This window comes from Scyliorhinus torazame, chromosome 6 (genome assembly GCF_047496885.1).
Source record: "Scyliorhinus torazame isolate Kashiwa2021f chromosome 6, sScyTor2.1, whole genome shotgun sequence".
Classification (NCBI taxonomy): domain Eukaryota; kingdom Metazoa; phylum Chordata; class Chondrichthyes; order Carcharhiniformes; family Scyliorhinidae; genus Scyliorhinus; species Scyliorhinus torazame.
In genome coordinates this window covers 59,747,404-59,765,972 of record NC_092712.1, presented here as the reverse complement: position 1 = coordinate 59,765,972, position 18,569 = coordinate 59,747,404, and the positions used below count along the sequence as shown (strand labels likewise).

Below are 18,569 nucleotides of genomic sequence, written 5' to 3'. Positions count from 1 at the left end.
GGAAAAACTCAGCAGGTCAAACAGTATCTATGGAGAGAGAATCAGAGCTAGTTTCACGCCAATGACTTTTACTCAAATCAAACATGGGAGGGAGTGGGAGAGGGAAGGAGGGGTTGGAGAGGGGCAGGAGAGAGAGGAAAGGGAGCGGGAGGCATGGAGAGCGGAGGCAGGGAGGAGGGGAGGGAGAGGGGGGGAGAGAAAGGGCGAAAGAGAGGGAGTGGAATGGTAAGAGTGTGGAAAAGGAAGGGATGGAAGAGAGGACTGGGTAATAGAGTTAGGGGAGAGAGTGGGGAGGGAGAAATGGGAAAACAGCGAGGGGGGGGAAGGGAGAGAGGGGAAAGTGGAGGGATGGAGAGGGGAAAGAGTGGGGGGAGGGAGAGGGGAAAGAGTGGGGGGAGGAAGAGGGGAAAGAGTGGAGGGAGGGAGTGAGGAAAGAGTGGAGGGAAGGGGAAAGAGTGGAGGGGAAGGGAAAGGGGAAAGAGTGGAGGGAGGGAGTGGGGAAAGAGTGGAGGGGAAGGGAAAGGGGAAAGAGTGGAGGGAGGGAGAGGGGAAAGAGTGGAGGGGAAGGGAAAGGGGAAAGAATGGGGTGAGGGAAAGGGGAAAGAGTGGAAGAGAAGGGAAAGGGGAAAGGAAAGGGGAGGGGAAGGGAAAGGGGAAAGAGTGGAGAGAAGGGGAAAGAGTGGAGGGGAAGGGAAAGGGGAAAGAGTGGAGGGATGGAGAGGGGAAAGAGTGGAAAGAAGGATAGGAGAATGAGTGGAGAAGAAGGGAAAGGGAAAAGAGTGGAGGGATGGAGAGGAGCAAGAGTGGAGGGGAAGGGAAAGAGGAAAGAGTGGGGGGGAGGGAAAGGGGAAAGAGTGGAGGGATGGAGAGCGGAAGAGTGGAGGAGAAGGGAAAGGGGAAGAGTGGAGGGGAAGGGAAAGGGGAAGAGTGGAGGGAAAGGGGAAAGAGTGGAGGGGAAAGGAAAGGGGAGGGGAAGGGAAAGGGGAAAGAGTGGAGGGAGGGAGAGGGGAAAGAGTGGAGGGGAGGGAGAGGGTAGGGAATGAGAGGAGAGAGGGGGAGAGGGGTGGGAAGGGAAGAAACAGAAGAGTAGGGGAGAAAGAGAAAGTGGGGAAAGAGAGGGAGAGTTGGGAGGAGGAAAAGAGAAGGGGGGGGGGGGGGGGAAGAGTGTGGAAGGGAATGGAGGGAGAGGAGAGAAGAGGGGGCGGGGGCGAGAGGAGCGATCTAATGAATCACTTGGAATTAAATTTGTCTTCAATGAGATTTCCAGGCGGGAGGCTGGCTGGTGAGAGGTGGAACTGACTGTGCTGTCTGCAAACTTGCTAATCCCCCTTGTCAGAGCGTTCGCTGCAGTCTGATCGGATGGTGCTGCGCTGACAGCACACCAGCACATCCCAGGGACCTGTCACCATGAGGGACATTCTGCTGGCAATCTCCTTGACCCTCTCCACCTTGGTTTCGGTAAGTTTGGGGAATGCCTGCTGCAAATGTTCAGACACAGTGGATCCACCGACTTTCAAAAGTGAGAGTCGATGTTACAGCCAACTTGGGCAGGATTGTCCTCAGCGCTGGTCACTTCACGTTGGTAATGAACCTGAATCTTGTTATGGATAACTCTGTGGAAAGAGGGAATGGGCAATTGACAATTATTTAAAACTGTTTTAACCCTTTGCCTTTTACGGTGTTTTGTGGTTTCGGATTATTTTGAATGATAGTTTAGATGCAATATATAATATAAATGTATATACTATTTATCCAGTGGGCAGCAGATATCAGGACAAGCCAGCAGCTTGCCTTTCACGCTGTCTTTGGAGGGACACATGGGAATTACTGATGTCTGTGTAACTGCTGCCTGACCCTGTAACCTGCCGCTGTGTCCCCCTGCTCTTGCAAACTCTCCCCACCGGGCCCTGCCACATCCCCTCTAATCTCGCAGCATCCACATGCAGACTAGATCAAGCCTCTCTGGCCGAACGGCCTCAGCCAGGCTCCCACTCTGAATTCCCTGCGTTCCTGGCTGTCGCCAGCACAAAGTGCCGTTTAAACAAATGAGGGAATGTTCACCAACATGTTGGGGCTTCCTCAGAGGGGGGGGGGGGGGGTAACCAACGGAATCATTTCTCTGGGTGCTGTCTCTGCTTTCATGTAGAAAAGGGAATTAGTGTATTAAATGTTCTATTGAAATAGATGTGTGTGTGCGCGCGTGAACTTTCAGGCCCAGGTTTAGAGTTAATGCACAGGCAGGTCAGTGAGCTAACATTAAACAATGATATTTCTAACTTGGCACGTAGACCAGCAGAGAGGGGTCCCCAACAGGCTGCCTGTGCGGCTGCTAGCTGTGTTAATAGTGCTGGCAGGCGACAGCTCAGTGTAGTGAGTGAGAGGTGAAGTGTATTAAACTATCTCTTCCCTTCTCATTGGCTGCTGCAGGTGCATGGCATCCACTCCGAATGCCAACTATACCTGGAGTTGAAGCAGGAGGAATTTCGCTGTCTGTCTCGACTGGACCAACTCAACAGCACGGATCTCTCCAATGGTGAGGAGACTGCCCCTTTGGCACTGGGGGGGGGGGGGGGGGGCAGAGAGGCAACCGGAATCACTCAATGGAATCCATCCATTCAAACCCAGGGGAATTGGTGACTTGGATTTTCAGCGTTTCTTTAACCTGGTGAAACATTTCAAACATTCACGAAAACCGTTCAGTGCTGCACGCAAGCACATCCTAAACGCAACGTGTGCCCCAATGAGTTTTGGGTAAGCTCATTTAATAATAATCTTTATTAGTGTCACAAGTAGGCTTATAATAACACTGCAATGAAGTTACTGTGAAAAGCCCCCAGTCGCCACATTCTGGCGCCTGTTCGGGTACACTGGGGGAGAATTCAGAATGTCCAAATTACCTAACAGCACGTCTTTCGGGACTTGTGAGAGGAAACCGGAGCACCCGGTGGAAACCCACGCAGACACGGGGAGAACGTACAGACTCCGCACAGGCAGTGATCCAAGCCGGGAATCGAACTCGGGTCCCTGGTGCTGTGAAGCAACAGTGCTAACCACTGTGCTACATATATATATATAAAAAAATATATAGAAAAAACACAGTGAATAGGAACGGGGTAGACCATGCAGCACACTGAAATAAAAACAGAAAGTGCAGGGGAAACTCAGCAGGTCTGGCAGCATCGGTAGAGAGAAAGAGTTAATGTTTCCGCTTCCTATGACTTCTTTAGAGCTGAAGATAGATAGGAACTAGGGGAGATCGGACAAAGTTGTTACGAGCACAAGGCAATTGGAGTGTTAAAGACTAAAGAAAATAAGACAGCAGCGTGCGTTAATAGGAGCACAAAGGCCGGTGCTCTGTGAAAGCAAAACTAAAGAACGAGAGACAGATGGTCCTATGGTGGGGGGGCTGAAGTTGTTGAAATCACTGTTGAGTCCAGAAGGCTGTAAAGTGCCGAAGCAGAAGGTGCTGTTCCTCCAGTTTGCATTGGGCTTCACTGGAACATTGTGGTCATGTGGACACGAGGGTACGATGGTGAGTTGAAATGGCAAGTGACTATGAGGTCGGGGTCATGCTTGCGGATTTAGTGAAGGTATTCCGCAAAGCGGTCACCCAGTCTGTGTTTAATCTCTCCAAGGGGCGGTACGGTGACACAGTGGATAGCACTGCTGCTTCACAGCACCAGGGACCGGCGTTCAATTCCGACCTTGGGGGACTGGCTGTGTGGAGTTTGTACGTTCTCCATGTCTCTGCATGGCTTTCCCCCAGGTGCTCCTGTTTGCTCCCACAGTCCAAAGATGTGCAAGTTAGTTGGATTGGCCATGTTAAATTACCTCTTAGTGTCCAAAGGTTAGGTGGTGTTGCAGAGGAGTGGGCCTCGGTAGGGTGCTCTTTCAGGATCGATGCAGACTCGATGGACCGAATGGCCACCTTTTTCACTGTAGCATTTCTATGATTCTATGAATGTGCAGAAGACCATAGTTGGAGCAGCAAATACAGTAGACCAAATTGAAAGAGGTGCAAGTGAAATGTTGACTGGAATGCTAGGGCCAGGGCAATGAGGAAGGAGAAGGTAAAGGGGGCAGATGTTGCACCTTCTGCAATTGCAAGGGAAGGTGCCATGGGAAGGGGTTGAGGAGTTTGGAGTGATAGAAAAGCAAACCAGGGTGTCACAGAGGGAGTAGTCTCTATGGAATGCTGACAGGGGAGGTGAGGGGAAGATGTGTTTGGTGGTGGCATTATGCTGGAGTTGGCAGAAATGGCAGAGGATGATCCTTAGAATGCGGAGATAGGTGGGGTGAAGAATGAGGATAAGGGGGACCCTAGCATGTTTCTGGGAGGGAGAGGAATGGGAAAGGGCAGAGATAAGGGAGATGTGTCAGACACAGCACCTTCCCAGGCAATCGTAGGAGGTGTAACGCCTGCCCCTTGGCCCAAGTTGCTCAGCTTCCCATCATAGAACAGTCCCTCATCCCAGGGACCAACTTAGTGAACCTTCGCTGTACCGCCTCCAGTGTAACTATATCCTTTCTTAAATGTGGAGACCAAAACACCACAGAGTACTCTAGAAGCGGCCTTGCCAAAACCCTGTTCAGTTGTACGGAGGTTTCTTTATTTTTGTACTCCAATCCCATTGCAATAAAGACAACCATTCCATTTATCTTCCTAATTGCGTGCTGTACCTGCATATTAGCTTGTTGCGTTTCTTGTATGAGCACATCCAAATCTCCTTGAACATCCACACTTACGGGTTTCTCACCTTTTAAAAAATATTCACCTCTTCTATAATTTCGACCAAAGTCAGCAACTTCACCATTCCCTACAATATAATCCATCTGCCATTTGTTGCCCTATCACTTAGCCTGTCTACATCTCTTTACAAAATCTCAGTGTCTTCACCACAGCTTACCTTTCCTCTTAGGTATCATCCGCAAACATAGGAACATTACACTCTGTCTCTTCATTTAAGTCATTAATATAGATTTTGAGTAGCTGAGGCCTCAGCACTGATCCTTGAGGCACTCCACTGTGCACTAATTGCTAATTGGAAAAAGTCTCATTTATGTCCAATCTCTGCTTACTTTCAGTTAGCCAAACCTCTATCCATGCTAATGTATTCGCTCCAACTCCATGCACACATACCTTGCCTATTAACCTTTTGTATGGCGCCTTTTTAAAAGCCTTTTGGAAATCCAGATATACTACATCTAATGGTTCTCCATTATCTACCTTACTAGTTCCATCCTCACAAAAACTCCAGTAAATTTGTTAAACAGGATTTCCCTTCAGTAAAGTCTGGTCGACTTGCTCTAATCACGTGATGCTTTTCTAAGTGCATTGTTACGATTTCCTTAATAGCAGATTCCAGCACTTTCCCAACAACAGGCTAAATGGCCTGTAGTTCACTTTTTTCTCTCTCCCTCCTTTCTTGTTAAATTTGCTAACTTCCTGTCAGCTGGGACCATTCCAAAATTTAGGGAATTTGGGAAAATCACTCTGCTGCTATCTCTCTTTGAATCCTAGGAGGAAGGTCATCAGGTCCTGGTAATTTGTCAGATTTTAGTCCTTTAAGCTTCTCCAGTACTTTTTCACTGCTGATATTACATTCTTCGCTCATTTTAGCAACTAAGCTACCCTATATTACTGGTATGCAAACTGTGCCTTCTACAAATTACACAAAAGAGAAATGGAACTAAAGTTTGATGAATGAAGGGGAGTGTAAACATTAAACAAAAACTGAAGTATTTGCCGATAAAAGAACGGTGTGCATTTATATAGCAACCCCAACCCCAGGAGATCCCAAAGCACTTTTACAGCCAATGGAGTATTTCTTTAAAAAAAATAAATTTAGAGTACCCAATTATTTTTCTTTTCCAATTAAGGGGCAATTTAGCGTGGCCCATCCACCTAGCCTGCACATCTTTGGGTTGTGGGGGACAAACCCAAGCAGACACAGGGAGAATGTGCAAACTCCACACGGACAGTGACCCAGGGTCGGTATTCGAACCCGGGACCTCTGCGCCGTAGTCCCAGTGCTAACCACGTGCCGCCCCCAATGGAGTATTTCTGAGAGGAGTCACCATTATAATGCAGGAAATATGTTTCTTTTTTGTCGTGTTGACAGTTTTAATTCAAACAGTTTTAATTAAAAACAAACAAAATAGGTGATCTTTATCCTGTTTATGATGACACCTGAGTTTGATTTACGCAGTCAAATACCGAGAGCCATCAATGACAGTGACAGTCTCCAGGCACCTGGTGAGGGTTTAGCAAAGGGTGGAAGGGTTACAGCTCCACATCTTTCGCTTCAATATATGTTGCTTTATTATCTACTTGAAAATAGAGACTGAGTAGAGTTTTCTCTGACGATTACACGCACGTCAAACTGATGAACGCAAGAGAAGTAGAGGGAAGTGCTTTAGGTGAGGAGGTGACCAGGTTTAGTCTGTAAGGAATGCAAACTGATGGAGCTTTTATTTTATTTTAAATGTTTCCAATTCGTCATGTGGAATTCCTCTGGCATTATAATCACATCATAAATGCCTGCTGTGCAGAAAGGTTTCACCAATTTGGTATTTTGAAAATAAATAAACTAACCAAAAATACCAAACAGAAACACCCAGAAATCGGATTGTGCAGCTCCAAGTTCTCCAGCTGTGACACAGGCAGTGAGGTCCCGCTATGCTGTGAAGCTTGAGCAACGCTTAGCCTGTGTAGGAACGGCATCCAGGGAGCCTGTAGGCCTCATGCCTGCCTATACTGTGCGTTCTTCGGTCAGTTTTCTGGGCAGCACAGCAGCTAAACCAAGGCTGCCACCAAAAAGGGAATCACAATGTAGTCTTGTCTGAGGAGGAATCCTCTCCCTGGCTCCACATTAAAACTGCGAACTCCTGTAGGCCTACATTCACACTTCTCCCCTTACCCACGTGTCGCTGAGGGTTTAAAAATTGTCCTCAGGATGTTTATATGTAGTAACTGAGAAAAGGGGAGGACATTATTACATGATTACTGTCTGAACATTCTAAAACAGACAATCTTAAATAAAGGCTTATAACAGTTTAATTGGATTTTAATACACCCCAATCCCCAATCAGAGGTTTCTTTATGCGGGGGTGGGAATAGGGACGGCATTTTTAGCAGCATGGCCCAGGCTGGTGTGAAAGGTCATCCTTTCCTGACAGACATAAGTAAACTTGTTTTCTGCTGTCTCGATCTATTTTTTCATAATACACTACACAAATCGATCCATAATTTGACAATAATGTGACCTACAAGGGTTCAGACAGGAGTAGGTATTGCGGAGACAACAGGAGATTAGAAAATTTAACTCAGTCAGTAGAGGTGGAAATTGAGGCTCAAGTCACAAAAATAAATCAGTGAAATTAAAATCACGTGAACAAAAGAAAGGACGAACATTGATTAGTGTTTCAGGTAGGGATTCTTGATCAGAACTATATAATCTTTATTATTATAAATAATAGGCTTACATTAACACTGCAATGACGTTACTGTGAAAATCCCCTAGTCACCACACTACGGCGCCTGCTCGGGTACACAGAGGGAGAATTCAGACTGTCCAAATTACCTAACAGCACGTCTTTCAATACTTGTGGGAGGAAACCGGAGCACCCGAAGGAAAGCCACACAGACACGGGGAGAACGTGCAGACTCCGCACAGACAGTAACCCAAGTTGAGAATCAGACATGGGACCCTGGCGCTGTGAAGCAACAGTGCTAACCACTATGCTACCGTATCGCCCAAGGGAAAAGGAGGGAGCCTCTATATAGGACAGGGTGAAACAAAGAGAGAGGAGGGGAACGGTAGGTCAGGATTACCCTAAAAGCTGCACAGATGGGGGTCAGTGCGATTAATCGTGAGAAGACATTTTTAAAAATCAAATGGAAATAGGTGAAGACTCATTCAACCGAACATGAGGCAAACAGGCTACCTTTCAAATCATCCAACAAGTACTTAATTTAAAGATATTTGTTTCCATCAAGATTTTAAAAAGCCCATTATTGGGAGAGCCGCAAGGTAATTTTAACATTAATTTTAATTTTAACCCAAGCTTTTTGCCTTAAAGTCAGTGGAGTGCAATATCGGATTGGCTGCAAAACAGTTGTTACCTAATCCTGTGGGCCACGTTAAAATCACCTTCATTATGTCCTAAAAATGCTGCCACTGATTTTTGTTTTGATCCATGTTTGTTTCCTGTTAGGCAAATAAGGAACTTGTAAATGGAATTCATAGAATTTACAGTGCAGAAGGAGGCCATTCGGCCCATCGAGTCTGCACCGGCTCTTGGAAAGAGCACCCCACCCAAGGTCCACACCTCCACCCTATCCCCATAACCCAGTAACCCCACCCAACACTATGGGCAATTTTGGACACTATGGGAAATTTATCATGGCCAATCCACCTAACCTGCACATCTTTGGACGGTGGGAGGAAACCGGAGCACCCGGAGGAAACCCACGCACACACGGGGAGGATGTGCAGACTCCGCACAGACAGTGACCCAAGCCGGAATCGAACCTGGGACCCTGGAGCTGTGAAGTATTTGTGCTATCCACAATGCTACCGGTGTCCAAAATTGAAGTAACCTCATTGGTTTCAGTGCTGTTCTTGCTGCAGTGATGTCATTTGAATGCCATTTCATCTGGTAACAGCTACAACCTGACAGGGTGTGATGGACAATGAGAGGTTTTTAACTCCAATCCAATTGTAGGGATATAATGTGACTCTTATATTCCGGAGCTGTAATTCTTGACAGAATTTAAAAAAAAATAATCCATCCTTAAATAAGGTTGACAGTGGCACAGTGGTAAGCACTGCTGCCTCACGGCACCAAGGATCCGGGTTCAATTCCGGCTTCGGGTGACTGTCTGTGTGGAGTTTGCACATTCTCCCCGTGACTGCACGCGTTTCCTCCCACAGTCCACATATGTGCAGGTTAAGTGGATTGGCCAAGCTAAATTGCCCCTCAGCGTCCGAAAGGTTAGGTGGGGTTACAGGGATGGGGTCAGGGTGTGTGTGTGTGGGGGGGGGGGGCAGGGAGGCTAGGTAGGGTGCTCTTTCCAAAGAGTCGGTGCAGACTCGATGGGCCGAATGGCCTCCTTCTGCACTGTAGGGATTCTATGATTCTAAGACTATTTGCAATGTTGAATATTTTAAAAAAGACAACTGTTTTTTCTATTAGGAGAGGAACCCAATTCCGAAAAAAATAACAGCGTATTCCATTAATAAATAAACTTGAACATCCTCCCACAAGGTAAAGCCCGAATATCCAGTCTTGAAACTGTTCAAAGTTACTAACAGCTTTGGTTCATGCATTTCTTCCACTGTCTAGCAACGCCGATGTTCTAATCAATCTTCCCGCCTCTGGTTCTCATCCCCCTTCACCCCCTGAGCAATCTCCAACTGCCCCTCCTCCCCTGCAGCTTCTGCAAATGGCACATCCTTCAGCAGCCCAGAGATAATAATAATAATCTTTATTGTCACGAGTAGGCTTACATTAACGGCAAAGAAGTTACTGTGAAAAGCCCCTAGTCCCCACATTCCGGTGCCTGTTAGGGTACACAGAGGGAGAATTCAGAATGTCCAAATTACCTAACAGCACGTCTTTCGGGACTTGTGGGAGGAAACCGGAGCATCTAGAGGAAACCCACGCAGACGCGGGGAGAACAATCTTAGCCTTGATGAACAAACACTTGAAAAGACTCCATAAACATCGCTCCAAGTAGGACCCCATCAGCCCACAATTCCTGTGGTCGTCTAAGAAGGTACAAGTTACGTACCTGAATATGTACGAAATGGTGTCCCATTTAGCGAGATTTGATGTCTTCACTCCTGACAATTCTTCCCCTCAATAAGCTTCCGTTAGTTGGAAAATTTTCAAACCCTCTCATCCAATATATGCTTCTTCTATACATGTTAAAGTTGGCTTTTGGGATGACACACAGATTATAATACAAAAATTAAAAATCTTAACATGTAGTTTTCTGCATAGTTTGTTTCAAATGGAATAATTGATGAACCTATACTAATCCAATGTCTTTGGGGGTCAACAGCATCTTTTCAATCCTAAATGTGACAACACCCAGTACCTCTGACATGTGACTGAGTTTCAACCCTCATAAAATCCCCATCAGATTGGAAGTTCTATATGCGGGTGCACATCAGTGTCATAAGCTGTTTGAATCAATATATCATTGTAAAAATGCCCTGAGAACGCAACATTCAGTGACTGAATCGAAACGTTGCTGTTGTCTTTTGTATACCCTTCACTTCATGTTATGTTTCTCTGAGGAAACATTCCAATCCGCAGCATACAACTCTCAGCACTGCACATTGTCTTCCTCAGCACACCGCGTCCTTGCTAAAATCTATGAAAATTGACTCCCAGCAACCAACAGCTGAAGTAACGAAACAAGTCCGGGCTGCAGGCCCATGTTGATTTGACATTAGACTGTTCAATGTCCACAAATGACGGGAGCAGCGATGTGAATCCAGCTCCCACAATGACTAATGACATAGCGTGAGACAGTGCGGTGACCATGGAAATCATTATGTGAAATGTTACATTTATTTAACCTAGTGTCCACAAGTACGAAGCTAAGCTGAGGCATGTGAACCCTTTTTCCTTTAATTGTCATTAATGCAAGCCAAAGTTAACATTGAGCCGCTCGATAGCTGGAGGAGCTGTGAAGCATTTCTTGAGAAACCAAACATTACCAAAGCCCAAACTTCTTAAAGATACTTCGGCACTGGTTATAAGCGAATTAAACTGGAATTAAATGTTAAATATTGAATGATCTTCGCAGCCGATGTTTAAAATGACGACAGTCGTCATTCTACTTTTTCTTCACTGCTTTTGGGAGTTAGAAGCTGTGCTAACCTCCGAATGTTGTTCCCTGTAAACTCGCAGGATGCCAATTGGACATATTAGTGGGAATTTAATGTCCCCCCCCCCCCTCCCCCCCCCCCCCCCCCCCATGGTGGGTTTGGTGGCGAGGTAGGCGTTTAATCTGGCGGGAGGGTGGCAGATGGGAACCCCATCGCATTCCTGCCTCTGCCCTGATTAAGTCCGGGGCAGGAAGGCCCGTGATCAACATTGCCACCCTGCCAATTGCGGCCCTTAAGTGGCCAATTAATGCCCACCCTATGGCCTCACCTCGCCACCGCTGGTATTTACCCAGTGGAGGGTGGCTGTTTGGACTGCCAGCTGGGGAGCATTGAGAGTAAACCCTATCAGTTGGGTTCCTCATTCAAAGGCACTCAGTGCCTGAGTGACAGATGAGGCATTGAGAAGGTGTGGACGTACTGACAGTTACCCCCTGAGCTTGCTGCCAACCCCTTCTCCCGCCTCCCTCATTCTCCCACCATCAATCATTTTTGTGTGGGGGCCAACGACGAACCTGGGCCTCGATTGGGAGCATTACCAGTAGCAGCCACTGTTCCCCTAATGGCGCTGCTGAGTATCTACAGCTGCTGTCTGCTGATTGGCCAGCATCTTTCGGGTGATTTCTGCCCCCGGGTTCCTTGATCCCATAATAGTCTCACCATTGCCCATTCAAGTACATTAGAAGCACTTAATGCAGTGGGCCTTATAAGATTTATAAGATTATTATATTTTGGGACTGCAGCTTTAAAGTTTGGGTAAATGAAGAGGATCATGTGATGTGTTCTGAAGTCCGCCTGATAGTAAGCCTAAGCAGTTTGATTGTTAGAGATCAAAGGAGAGTTTAGATTGTTTTACTGAGAATATGTTGTAAGGTATTTACCCTCGGAGACAATGGAAGCATCTCTGAGTTTACAATGGTTAGGCTTTGAGTCTCCCAAAGTTCCAGAAAGGTTTTGTAGGTATTGTGTTATAAACTCTAAACTGTATTGTGATGTATACTGTCCATTATTATTATATTATTATTTACTTTTAAAATATAAGGAGTTGGGATTGTTGATTTCCAAATTTCTTTCTCCGTCAGTCTGGCCTCAATAAAAGTCGAGATGGATTTGCAAGTAAAAAGAAGTTATTTTATTCAGCTTGCAAGCTACCTAGTCCACAGTGATACAGACAACATGTTGCTGTCTGCAGTCCCGGGAACTAAGTGAAGGTCCCAGACAAAGAGATCAGTACTCATACATTCAAATGGCATCATGTTTCACATACTCGACACCCATAGGTCATCCTATGTCCCTCCTGACTTGTTTGATCTATTCTGATTGGCTCACTTCCAATCCCTTTCTCCGGCCCCTATCAATGCAGCATCACTCTCACAGACACACCTCTTCCTGCTTTTTCCATGCGGTCTCAAATCCCTTTGTCTCTACCTGCCAGAATCAAAGAGGCTTATTTCTACATTACATTAACTAATATCTCTAAAGTAACTATTTTATATCACATTCGTCATTCCCTCCTTTTATCATTCCATGATAACCGAACTATCCAATCCATAGCTACGGTTCCTCATCTAAAAAGATCCGTCGCTGCATTTCCAATTCCTGTCTTAGCCCCCCTTCATCTGCCTCACCCTCATGGATTTTAACAGTTAAATTTTTTTTTTGCGGTGATTGGGGCGTTGATCTGATCCAGTGCACCCCGCATTCTACCCATCACACATTTAAGGATGGCCAGGCCCACAAAGATGCAGCCGATAGCTACCACTAGATACATGGCCATATTTATCAACCAGTCCTTCCATCCTCCAGATCCCCAGTTACCCCAAGAGCCAGGATCCTGCATCCCGTCCAAGTGATCCCATATGCGATCCATAAATTTAGTGATGTTAGCGGTCAAGTCCTAAACTCCCATGATACACTTGCCCTGCACTATGGCGCATACCCCATCCTCACGGGCCAGAAGATAGTCAAGAGCATACCGGTTCTGCATTGCAAACAACCGTAGCTGAGACAACTCCTTGGTTATTGCCCCGAGGGCTCCCAAGGTTTCATTTCCCAAGATGGTATGGCCGCAAATAAAATAATTCCGATCACTGACAGCCAAGGAACCCCCCACACCTCCCAGTGTCAATACGCTCAGAATCCCCCACCCGACTGAGTGGGTGCGAGAACCTGAGGTTTTTTCCAGTTCTCGCAAAATTCAGCCGAGACTGCCCGGCGTGCTAACTGATTATGCAGCATCCACGCCGAAGGGCAGGGGACTGTGGTAGGGACTAGAGTCCCTATAGCAATTTGGCGGGGAAATGGGGGTGACAAAACATTGGTCGCTGTGCCATTAAATAAAAAGTAGTATCCTTGCTCCGTGTGCAGGCTAGCATCACAATCAGCATATCGGTTGCGTAAGGACCTCCCAGTAGCCCAGTTTATCCAACTTTGAAATGCCCATTCGAGCCACCCAGCAATGCGGAAAGCCCTATTCCCAACAGTGATATGAGAGACATTCGCCCAGCCACAGAGGAACTGGAGGCCGGCGTTCAATGGAACGCAAGTGGTGTTGTAACAAACGCATTGGCCAGACGCCTGGGTGATATGGCACCTCCTGTCCATACAGGTGGGAACCAGACATGTTATATTTGTGTCCACCTCTACCAGCAAACAGCCATATCCTTCACTGCTGAAGCAATTCTCGTACGACCGGGAATCCCTATTGGGAGTGAAGTGGCTAGGTATGTACGCCCTCCACCGTCGCAGCCTATCGTACTGTGAATGGGAATTATCCCGAGGAAGGGGAAGGCAAATAGCCGGTGGTGCTGAACCCGGATCGTAAGGAAGAGTGACTTGCTTGGTAGTGGCTCGGAATGCTGACAATGAACCACCGTTTGGGGAGTGCCCCAAAGCGGTGAAACAGAAAATAACCTAGACACCGCTGCGGGGTTTGGGTAGCAGACAACCCGTCCCTGGCCATACAAGCGGTGGTAAATCTGGTAGAAGAGATTCATACTACCCGGGTTTTCCTCAGTTTGGCCTTTAATTAACTTAAGTGTATCTCCCGGTAACCTACGTTCTAGCTGTACTTCCCTTCTCATACGCCCCGTCCTCTCTCTAGTCCCTTTCTCTTTCTCATAGCCTCTTCCTACACTCTTCTGACAGCCTGATTTTACCTTTATTGTACCACTCTTAACACATCCAAAATCGAATTTACATGTATTCCGAAAACAAGGCAATGTCCATATAATGTTCCCTTCCCATCGCCGGGACCGGTGCAACTGCTTCATGACTCCTGCATTCTCCTTAACTTTGATGACCTTCCATGAGTCGATACCATGTCCTCGTATATGGGGGCAGCGAAGAACATCACCTTTGCAGAGGTGATGTATCCTTGTAGATTGGTTGGGGCTACACAGATACATAATATTCCCCTTTTCCATGTCCATCGCCAATAACACGCCAAGCGAAGTGAGGCCAAATATCAGACAGACGATGCGTAGCCACTCCATCATCCTCCACACCTGTAAAATAGCACTGGAGAAGGGAGGCAGGTTAGTATCCGACCTTTTACAGTAGTGGAGATGGACTCAATTTACAGTGATGTAGGTGGACCCAAGCACTTCGCCCCTCCACTTTAACTGCTGTGGGGGTGGTAAGGAGAACTTGGAAGGGCCCGTCCCATCACGGCTCCGACCCCTTCCTAGTCCAATTTTTGACCATGACATAACTACCGGGCTGGACTGAAAGTGAGCTAGGTACTGGGGGCAATGGCTGGTGAGCCGCGGGGACCTGGCCATGGAGTTCCTTGAGCACTTGCGTGAGGGCTAGAACATAGGTGGTCATTTCTTCAGTCATCTGATGAAACTGAACCAGTCTGGGAACCTGCAGGCTCCAGGGAGTTCTAAGAGGCCTGCCATAAAGAATCTCGGCGGGAGAGAGCCGGGCCGGTCCCGCAGGTGTAACCCGCAGCTGGAAGAGGGCAACGGGGAGCAACTTAAGCCATGTCAGTCCCGTGTCTGCTCTTAATTTAGCCAATTTAGTTTTGAGGGTCTGATTGTGTCTCTCAACCAACCCGGCCGCCTGCGGTCTGTAAGCACAGTGTAACTGCTGGCGTATGCCCAACTGGGAGCAAAACTCCTTGTTAATTTGTCCAATAAAATGAGGCCCCTTATCAGAACTTAACTGAGCTGGTATACTGTACCGGGGAATGATTTCCCTCATCAAGACTTTAACCACAGTAGCAGCTTTATTATCGATAGTCGGATACGCCTCAACCCATCTGCTGAACACATCCACAATGACCAAAACATATTTATAACATTGACACCTTTCCAACTCAATGTAATCCATTTGGAGCGTCTCAAAGGGACCACTGGGCAACGGGGTTTGCCCCTTCCCACAAGGGATACCTTTTCCGGTGTTATATTGCTAACAAATCAAACACCGATTACTGATACTTTGGGCCAACCCCTGCATTTTAGGGTGCCACCAAGTGTCCAGCAACAAATCACTAGTCCCTCGAGCCCCACAATGAGTTGCAAAGTGTACACATTCAATGACCCAGAAAGCCAGCACATCAGACATACAAGTCTGATGTGCAGGCGTGGTCCATAAAGAGGAAACAGAGTCATATGTACAACCTAACCGTTTCCACATTTGTTTATCACTCTCAGGAGCGTCCTCCTGTAACCTTATGACGTCTTGGATGGTTGGCATTGACTTGTCAGAAGCAGACATATTTATAGTAGATCGTTTAGTCTGACTTAACATCTTAGGCACCATCACTTGCTGAATTTGCGCGGCTGTTCGCGCTGCACAATCTGCTCGTTCATTACCAACGTCAACTGGGGTTGTACCATTCCTGTGGGCAGCGCATTTAATAACGGAAATCTGCGCGGGCATAAGGAGGGCCTGCAGTAGGTCATTAACTAAACCCCGGTGGGATATTTGACCACACATAATCATGTCAGGTTGTTCTGACGAAATGTCACTCAAATCGCCCCTTATTGTGGTAGTTTCCTGAATCAAGGCTAAACAGTTGTGGCCAGGTGCGTCTTCATGGACAGGGGGACCACTAAGAAAACAGGCTGGATTGATAGTGGTGCAGTGTTTAAATGTCAGACGTGGATTGTTCAAAAGGTGTATCTCATACCTATTCTGACGAGCTGCGGTAAAATGCTGAGTCTGCAGTTGCCTCAGTAGTGCGATGACCGAGTGGGAGCTATACACCGTAATATCCTGTTGGAGGGTGAGAGCATGTAATGGCTATGCGATGGCATTGATTGAACGTAAATCCTGTACTAATCGGTACTGGTCTGGTTTGGCTGGTTTAGGCACAGCAAGTATGGGGGTGTTACATTCTGATTGGCAAGGGACCAAAATACCCTGTTTCAACAGCTCTTGAATTAATTTATCTATTGATGGAGCAGCTTGAGATTTCAGGGGGTATTGTCGAATGGAAGGTAGCTTTACATGATCCTTAATCATCACCTTAATAGGTGTAACATTTGTCTTTCCCACTCGTGATGGGTATTCCGCCCAGACCTGTGGATTGACATATTCCAACACATCATGTCCCCTGTGATGCTGCAGTCGAGTGTTAATCGTTTCAGGGACCTCAAAATATTTTATGGTAGTGCCGTCCGGCATGACTTGAAGTGCGTAGTCTGTTGGATCCGAATGATCCACTGCCCTCCTGACCATTCGCCCCATATCCCTGGCATGGTACTGGTCATGGACCTGACGTGTAATATGAGGGCTTACCGAAGCTGACTGTGGCCATAAATGTGGTGATATTGTAACAAAATCGGCTGTACCTTCTTTTCCCGTGACTGTGGCTGTAACCTTGACTGGCCATTCGGTCTCAAGTAATGGCCGGTATTTGTCCTCCAACTCCCTGTTTCGTCCAGTTCTGTCATAGGCCAGGGTAACGTGATGCAGTGACTGTTCAACGTCTAACGTCCACCACTGGGGGGTGATAGAAATATAGCACCGTTGTCTCATCCTCCATGATGTAACCGTTACCCCCTCATCTCCGCATTCTAGCTGTAGCTGGAAGATACACAGTAAATCTCGGGCCAACAAGTTACAGTCCAATCCAGTAGTCACTACAAACTGATGATCTGCAGACTTATTCTCGTAAGTGACTGTCACAGGTTCAGAAATAGGATACTCACACACCTGTCCTTGGAACCCTGACAATTGCTGCGTGTGGTCGGATAATGGTAATTTAAGTGCTGATTGCACAGCAGACATGGCTGCCCCGTCCTCTTCTTCCAGCAGACCAATGGCCCCTCAGATTGGGCTGCGGTTGTAGAGCTATTGATTCGTTCGGTGGGCCATAAAAATGGGGTGAGGGTCCCTTTGGGTGGGTTTGGTATCCTCCTCTTCGCTGATCCACCCACCCAAAGTCACTATATTGGGGCTCCTGCTGGTAAACTACCATTTCTGCCGCTTGTTGGGGTCGCAGATCATCCTTTTTCATTACATACTCAGTCTTAACCTTTGTAACTGAGCCTCCTTCTTGGCCTACACCCTCCTTGCAGTAAAATCTGACTGCCCTTGCCATCTGGGAAGGGTCGTTCTCTGTCCAATTCATGTTATTACATTTCACAGCAGTAACCACAGAAGGTGGTAGGCAATGCATTAACATAGCACAGTATTGAGGGGAATTCTGACCATTTTGATACAGCAAATCGCCTGATTGTCCCCGGTAGATTTCATTAAAACGCTCCAGAAATTCCTCTGGCTCTTCAGTCTTCTTAGGTTTTAGGTCTAAGATAACAGAAAGATTTATGGGCCTTTGAAATGTGCTATTCAACGCATTCAAGATCTGTGTCCTTCTATCGTTGTCTAACGCATAGGCCTGCTGGAGTGCGGCATGACTAGCATAATTCAGGTGGTTAAGATAATTGCGGTACTCTGCTGGGGTTAAAATCTGCTGGACTAGGGCCCAGAGGTCACTTGAATCAGCTTGATAAATTGAGATGGTAGCTCTCAAGGAATCCATGAAGGCAGCAGGAGATTTTTTCTATCTGGGATTGTAGACATAATAGCCATCATCTCACTGGGTGTCCATGGGAAGTAAACGTCTATCGTGGGGTTCGCTCCCGCAGTCACTGGGTCGGGGTTTCGCATCTTCCTAATCGGTAACTGTCTCCGAATGTCACCAGGGGGCACTCTAGCTATTTCCCCTGGTTGTTCCAAGACTTCAACGTCTCTCCCTGTCACTAGGGGGAGTTCTTTCTCTTCAAAAGAAGTTGTTTCAGCTTCCTTTGTTCCCGAATCTTGTGGTTTCTGCTTAGTTTGGAGAGACTTAGGTGATATGCTTACTTTTCCAAATTATTGAATTTTTCTTTTTCTGTCAATTCAAGGCCAGCCATTGAACTACGTAGCTCCTCTCTTGTTTGACCCGCGCCTTTCCTCTACTTGCGCTTATTTTTTAAAACTTAAAAATGTTTGAAAATTCAAATTGAATTACTGCAACTTGCAAGCTTAGCTCTGATCTCAACTCAGAACTAAATTTACAATTTGCTTAACACAAACTTGTATAACATTTACAACTTAATTATTTCTTTATCTTAACAATTTTTCTTTTATCAAGTTTTTTTTTTACATACACATAAGTATTAGCAAAATCAACTATCATCTCCAGATTGACACTTTTTAAAATGGTGTCCATGA

General features: G+C 46.6%; 1 protein-coding gene across 1 annotated transcript in view; it reads left to right on the top strand.

The window, feature by feature from the left end:
- The first annotated feature begins 1,238 nt into the window (after positions 1 to 1,238).
- The window catches only part of vipr2 (vasoactive intestinal peptide receptor 2), a 234,022-nt gene continuing 216,691 nt past the window's right edge, over positions 1,239 to 18,569 (top strand). Inside the window, exons 1-2 of the mRNA XM_072508244.1 lie at positions 1,239 to 1,458; positions 2,428 to 2,533. Coding sequence (XP_072364345.1) covers positions 1,408 to 1,458; positions 2,428 to 2,533 — 157 coding nt within the window. The 5' untranslated portion in view covers positions 1,239 to 1,407. The remainder of the gene's footprint in view (positions 1,459 to 2,427; positions 2,534 to 18,569) is intronic.